Genomic DNA, 7,500 nt, shown 5'->3' with positions numbered 1-7,500 from the left:
TATCTTCAAGAGTTGCGTTTGGGTGTAGATAGGAACGCCTCATCTCTGGGGAGTAACGGGACCAGAAATAGTGGTCGAGCAGGACAAATTTGTCCACGAAGACTGACCACAGTCGTGCGTATGGATCTCTGGTCATCATAAATCGGAAACTTGACAAAATGTTGTCTTGGTCTCTTAAGCTGAACAGATATCTAAGACGAATTTTTCTGGAAAAAAAGAGAAAAGAAAGAAAGTTGCCGGTCAATGGTTTCAATACGTGTAAACTAGTAGCATTCATAGGTTTAAAATAACACGAAGTATTACATAAACCAATTTTGATAGGCAAGACTGAACAGTGTCTCTTCTTTTACAAAGATAAGCGATAGGAGCATGGTTTATTATTGGGTGGATGACAAACCCAGCAAACTGCATCGTGCCTGTGGGCAAGCCACTCTAAACAAATAAGCTCACTCGACTTTTGTGTCAATGAGTACGTGCTGATTATAATCAATGACGAATATTGTGTGATTGTTATTTCAAAAATAAATAAGCTTAATAAAGGTGACTTGTATTGTATGAAACTTAATGTTGGTGCTGCACGGTTGGTTATGTGTAGTGAGCATGTATCCAGCTTGTTGGGTGGGTGAAGCCGATTCGATCGCGGTATTGGCATAAGGTTAGCCTTTATTTATATTTCTCATTTTGCGGCGGATCAAGGCATCCAATGATTTTGTTATCCTTGTCTTTTATATATTTATCTGTTCATTTATTAATTTATTAATTCATACATCCACTCATTTGTTTGAGAGAGTTTGTATATGTGAGAGAGAGAGAGAGAGAGAGAGAGAGATAGATAGATAGATAGAAGATAGAGAGAGAGAAAAACGATAGATAAATAGATCGCGTGTGTGTATGTGTGTGTATGAGAGAGATAGGGAATTTATTACTTATCACTCTTTTTCAAAAAGAGTTTATTAATCTAAAAAATAGAGTGTAAGACAAAAATAAACTGAAATTATCAATAATTACAAAATTCTGATGAACGGCTTCCCCCCCCCCCCTCTCTCTCTCTCTCTCTATCTCTCTCTCTCTCTCTCTCTCTATATATATATATATATATATATATATATATATATATAAGATACCTATGGCAATTCATGATGATAAAATGATAGATAACTGAGTGGTCATATTCATCCTAATGATTAAAGATTTCAAATGCATGTCATCAATACGTCACTTTGAATTTTCACTTTTAGACTCTACTGTTTTCTTTTAATTTCAATTAAACAGCCTGATTGAAATTGTTAACAATGAAGGATAAATTCCTTCTTTTTTAAACATTTATCTTGACACAACAATTATATGGTATGAGCATTAGTTTTGTTGTTGGTCTTTGTTTATTTGTTTGTTTTCGGGATTTTTTCTATGGTTTGATGGTGCATAGTGTTTGTTGTCAGAAACTGTACAGACCAGGGGTGTTTCATACTTATTATTTACCAGTAACAGCCACTCAAGCCATCAAATATAAATCGTGAAGAAAGAAATATTGTGATGTATGGAGGAAAGTTACAATATTATATAAGTATATCTAATTATGATATATCAAGCTGCGAAAAGGGAGAGGGAGGTGATGGGGTGGGAGAGAGAGAGAGAGAGAGAGAGAGAGAGAGAGAGGGGGGGGGGGAGAGAGCTATTACGAGAGATGTAGAAAGAGAGGGAGAGACAGAGAGAGGGGTAGATAGAAGGAGAGAGAGAGAGAGAGAGAGAGAGAGGTGGATAGAAAGGGGGGGGGGGAGAGACAGCTATGGACAAAGATGGAGAGAGAGAGAGAGAGAGAGAGAGAGAGAGAGAGAGAGAGAGAGAGGGAGAGAGAGAGAGGGAGCAGGAAAGGGTCAAATGGCAGTGGCAATTATTCCTCTACCGTTGGTGCTGCCTCGAGATCAAAAAGGTCAAACAATGGAAGGAAAATTCTGCCGTTCTCTGAAAAAACGTGCATTACAGATTTTGGCCAGAAAATCCCTCAAATAAAGATCGATTAATATGACCCTTATCTTGGCAAATCTCTCAAAACCGAGACTTCGAAAATCCCAGATTTGAGAGTTGTTTGACAAGACGAGGGCCCTTTTAATCGATGGTGATTTGAAAGACAAATTTTCTATCCAAAGTTTTAAATACATGTTTTTTTTCAGAGTACAGAGAAATTGGCATAAGTTGAAATGATGGAGAATTCTGCGGTTCAATGACAAAACGCTTTCATCGATTTGGTCAGAAAATCTGACTTCATTGATCGATAAATTGAGATTATCATTGACTTGTCAATAAGTTTTACCCACGGCCTCAAGGTTTTAAGGGCTCCCGATAGCTCAGTTGATAGAGCACTCACTTCATACCCAAAGGGACCGTAAAGGATCCCGGATGAAGTCGAGATTTTTTTTTTCTGATCCCGCTGTCCACCCAGCGGTGATTAGGTAGGTGGGTCTGTTAGATCTGACAGAAAGCACTATATCTATTCGACCCAATAAAACATAATATATTCTTAACACACGTTTATTTTTTCTCCTTTAAATTCAAATTTGAGAATCAGTCACCCCTACATTGTATCTTTTTGGGGCGGTATGCCACAAGTTCGATTTTATTTAAATCACCAGGATATGATACCGTTTTGAAGAGCTAGGTCACACATGATAAGATGTTTTATTGAAGTAAAAGTTTCATGGCCAAATTGAAAAAAAAACCTGTTTTGTCAGTTGATCACGTGTCGTCTCCAGGGACTAAGTGCCATGTTAGTTTATTATTTAGCACGCTTTGCTGGGTAGCTAAAGGTCTGTTGTCGATTCCCAATTGAGGCGACTAATTTTTGGTGGCAACTTCTCTCTAATTTTGGAAAAAGCATTCAGACAAGTGTGTATGTGTACATAGTTACTAGTGCAATGACTGATGATGACAGATTTGAGTTTATTTATCATGGTTATGACATAGCTGATTTTGTGTTGGTTGAGGGGTTTTTATGAGGGGTTTTTAACCATCAAAGCAATATGAACACACCACTGGAAGTAATTAAATTCATAAATACTCAAGTAAACCTAAATTCAGATCACTTTTTTTTCATTATAAATTGCTCGAAACCACAATCTATTTTAGAAATTTGCCTATGAGATATATATCAGTATTCAACCGAGATTCTGGTTTTATATGCCAAGCTATTATAATTGATTATTGCCATTAAAATTACATATTGGTGGATGAAACTCTTATTATGAATACTACACACTAAACTCGTTGGTACCAATTTACTGCTCTTTGTCACCAATGCACAGACAGATATTGAAGTGCTTTTCCATCGAGAAATAAACTTTGATGTTATAATATCCATAACTGTATTAATCAAGCAAAAAGGATGATTTGAATTATTCGAAGGATTTTTATTCTTATATTATTATTATTGTCACAGCGTTTCTTAAATCATGTAAATCCATCATTAGGCACATACTTAAATATGAAAACTGTCATTGGAATTAATAATTCAAACGTCAGTAAACTGTTTAGAAAATATCCAAAGATGGGCAACAAAGATTTTATACGAAACTGTAAATATGTCTTACAAGGAAAGGCTGAAATTCCTCTCCTTCCTATATCTAAAATACAGAAGCAAGATGGGTCATTTTATAGTATTGTACAAAAATGTCCATAGTTTAGACTGAATTGACCATAAGCAATTCTTTAAGCCCCCCCCCCCCCCCCCCCGCCCCACATAAGATTTACCCGCAGAGACAAGAACAAAATATTCATCACAACTTCTACAAATATTCGGCAAAATCAGTTTATTGTAAGAATAGTTAATTCATAGAACAGTTTAAAGTTTATAACCAAAGACGCCAAAATTATATATCACTTCAAAAAATGACCTTAAGAGACAGCTCCTTAACTTAAAGTGTGTATTTGATCAATAAAGAGTTAGTTATATTCTTGTTTGCTATGTATTTCTATTAAGTATACATTTTATGATCATGTCGGGAATTTTCATCGCAGTGCATTTAAAAGTCTCTTGACCTGTGCAACACTTATGATATTATGTCATGATGTGTTACACAACAAAACATTACTCTTTATTTAGCGATAGATTAGGCTCATCATGATACTACAACTATGACTATAGCCCTTAAAACCCATACGATTTGTTAGATGTATGCTTCTCGTGTTGGTTTGGTTTGTTAGTTTTCTCTTTTTATTTTGTGTTATTCTTTTAATTGGTTTTTGAACAGAATATGTCACCAAATATATAAATGCATCGCATAGAAAATCAGACAATTCTTCTCTCAGCAGCATCACACGGCTGGTGTGGTGCTTGTACCTCCTTTTGTTGTTTGATTGTAGAATCAGATCAGCGTACAGACGGATATTTTATATATTCGAAAAGATGTTCTTTATACTATTTCAATTCGACCAAAACTCTTGAAAACAGTTAAAGACACAGTGACTACAATAGTTAAGTAACATTCAAATAATTCACCCAAATGACGTAGGAGCCTCTCAAACCATCTATCTATCTATCTATCTATATATATATATATATATATATATATATATATGTGTGTGTGTGTGTGTGTGTGTGTATATATATATATATATATATATATATATATATATATATATAAATATATATATATAAGCTCTCTGCTAGTAGAGGATACATACCAAAAAGGTCCAGATTTCGACTCCCAATCACAATGTTTAAAATACATTTTCATCATTATCTGCCATTTTTCCAATACTTTCATTTCTTATCACTATCGATAGAAGTGCCTTCTTAATCATCTTTTTTTCCGAATCAAATGACTTACGTTGTTTTCACCAAATGTGTTTCAAATTTACTAATCTCTGATGGTTTGGTCACGTTGTAAGAAACGTCTTGATGTAGGAATCTGTAGATTTGTATCCAGTATGTGGAGGCCACCTTGTAGTTGTAGCAGTAGCTGATGTTGTTATACACGTAAAGGCCCTTCACCTGATTGAATGGATGTGGATAGTTGATGATAAATCATTATTATTCATTTGGATAATTGGTAAGTATGTAAATAAAATAATGACCACATTAATCAAAGTGTCGACAATCTAGTGTTTGCATCTTGGCAAGAATGAGAGAAAACTTAATATTGAAAATAAATCCGGAGTAAAAATAATATCTAAAAAAAAAATGAATGGCTTCGGCATTATAAATTTTGTGCGGCCTTGTGGTATTGACACCCGCTTTCTGACCTTTAGATTCCTAGTTCGAGTCCCACCTAATGCAAAAGTTAAGTCACTCACATTTTCTCGCCATTTATGTCTAGCTCTGTATGTTAAATATTGCTGTTAGCTTGAGATTTCTTTTAAAGCACTTTGCGCACATTACTTAGATATCGCGCGATATTAAAGATTAGTTTTTAAATACATGCATTAACCAACAAGCCTCTATTCTTCATAGTGGTCGATGTAGTCTGTAAAATGATATCTATTATATATATTATTACTCTATATGGTGTCAATGTTTAATCCATATTAAAGGTCAATATAAACTGACCCATCCCTCAGAGTGTTGACCTCTTGTGACCTTTTCAATCATAAATCCAACTCAAAGCAAGTAAGTAAACTACACAGAAAAAAACATCAAATAAAAAATTCTCTCAGAGTCATTTAGGCCCATTTAGCTGAAAGTATTAAACGAACCCTGACCTTTGCTAGCTACTATTTAGAGAGTGATTTCCAAAGTGATTTCCACCTATAAGCAACTACAGTTACTTGGACTGAAGGTTTAGAAAATCTGACTTCACGATGCTTCAAACTAGGATATTTGAGTGTGAATTAAACTCTCTGCCAAGACACTAATAATAGTATCAATGAAATTATATAAAGTCAGTGAAAATCGAAAATGAAAAAAAAAAGAAGTAAAAATGATATATAGTGATATATTTAAACCAATACAAACACCTAGTGTCATCGTCAGAAAAATAATTTTATCGATCGCAAAATGATAATCGCGAAAGTGTAATTGTTTCATAAAATCCACATGGCTCTGTCCATCTGGCAGTGATTTGGTCACCAAACTTATTTATTTAATTTTACGAAAGTTACTCGTTAACAGAATGACGTCCTATTTGCGAAGTAGAAAGCAGTATTACTATCCGCTTATTTCAGGTGACAAAACTTGGTGGCTCTCAAGGACGACTTTAAAATACTTGCAATACTCGCACATTCTGAATAGTGTTTGTAGAAACAAATAGTCTTGATGTGATGGTTACAAGATATGATTTCGAAATGTAAGTGCTTTTCATTTTTTGTTTGTTGCTTAGTGTCGTATTTTATTGTGGGTTGTTGTTTGTTTGTTTTTGTATTGGTTTGTTTTGGGGTTGTTTTTTTTTTTTTTTGGGAGGGGGGTTTCTTTTGTTTCTGTTTTGTTTTTGTTTTGTTTTGTTTTTGTTTTGTTTTTGTTTTGTTTTTGTTTTGTTTTTGTTTTGTTTTTGTTTTATTTTGGTTTTGTGTTTGTTTTGTTTTTGTTTTGTTTTTGTTTTGTTTTTGTTGTTTGCTTGCTTGCTGGTTTGTTTTCTTCTATGCTATGTCCAAATGTACAGGAAATGTCCATTAAGAATAGAAAAAAAAATAAAACAGACTACGCGAGACAGCATGGCCTACTTATTCATGCACTGAGTACTGATAAATCATTCAATGCCACTACCACATCATTGGGTCGTTTACAGCAATGCTACTGTGTCTCGCAGGAATTCATGTCGTATAAAAACAATAAAGGTAGAAGTAAATGGAATCATTTGAACGATACGCTGTCAAGACTAGGAGATTTTAACGAAAAAAAATAGGTTTTATATAAAAGAATAAAGAGGACGGTAGAGGAGGAGAGGGCGTAAGGAGAGAGAGAGAGAGAGAGAGAGAGAGAGAGAGAGAGAGAGAGAGAGAAAGAAAGAGAGGTAGAAAGAGAGAGAGAGAGAGAGAGAGAGAGAGAGAGAATGTGAGAGAGTCTGTGGGCACGTGTGTGTGTGTGTGTGTGTGTGTGTGTGTGTGTGTGTGTGGTTGTATGGAAGAAGAAGAAGAAGAAGAAGAAGAAGAAGAAGAAGAAGAAGAAGAAGAAGAAGAAGAAGAGAAAGGGCGGGGAGGGGGGGTAGCAACAGAAAAATATAAAAAGCCACATAACCACCATTCCTTCCCCACACCCTCTTCCCTCAAGAAAAAAAAGCAAGCGAATGAAATCAGTACAGTGCCTTCTGTCTATTTTGATACCATAATATTCCATTTCATTTTGGTTAATAACAAACGTTATGTGACAGATTTTAAAACATACAGCATAAAAGCATAAGTGAAACTTTGATTCGATTTCCTACATTCTCAAAATGCAAGGATATTATCGGAGAACTTGCATAAGTAAGTCATTTGGTGTTATGCAATATGCTTCTTATACGACAACAACAGCAGCAACAACTACAACTACAACTACAACAACTACTACCACTACTACTACTACTACTACTA

The 7,500-nt window shown here is 34.8% G+C and overlaps 1 protein-coding gene across 1 annotated transcript in view; it reads right to left on the bottom strand.

The window, feature by feature from the left end:
* LOC144963709 (uncharacterized) overlaps positions 1 to 7,500 on the bottom strand; it is a 94,089-nt gene that overhangs the window by 746 nt on the left and 85,843 nt on the right. Inside the window, exons 5-6 of the mRNA XM_078897662.1 lie at positions 4,824 to 4,987; positions 1 to 206 (exon numbers count right to left, since the gene is read on the bottom strand). The exon at positions 1 to 206 is cut by the window's left edge and continues 746 nt beyond it. Of these exons, the coding sequence (XP_078753788.1) occupies positions 1 to 206; positions 4,824 to 4,987 (370 nt within the window). The remainder of the gene's footprint in view (positions 207 to 4,823; positions 4,988 to 7,500) is intronic.

Source organism: Berghia stephanieae, chromosome 2, assembly GCF_034508935.2.
Source record: "Berghia stephanieae isolate SIO BIC M18660-M18661 chromosome 2, UCSD_Bste_1.3, whole genome shotgun sequence".
NCBI lineage: Eukaryota > Metazoa > Mollusca > Gastropoda > Nudibranchia > Aeolidiidae > Berghia > Berghia stephanieae.
Note: the sequence above shows the minus strand (reverse complement) of the source record. Positions and strands in the feature narration are given on the sequence as shown.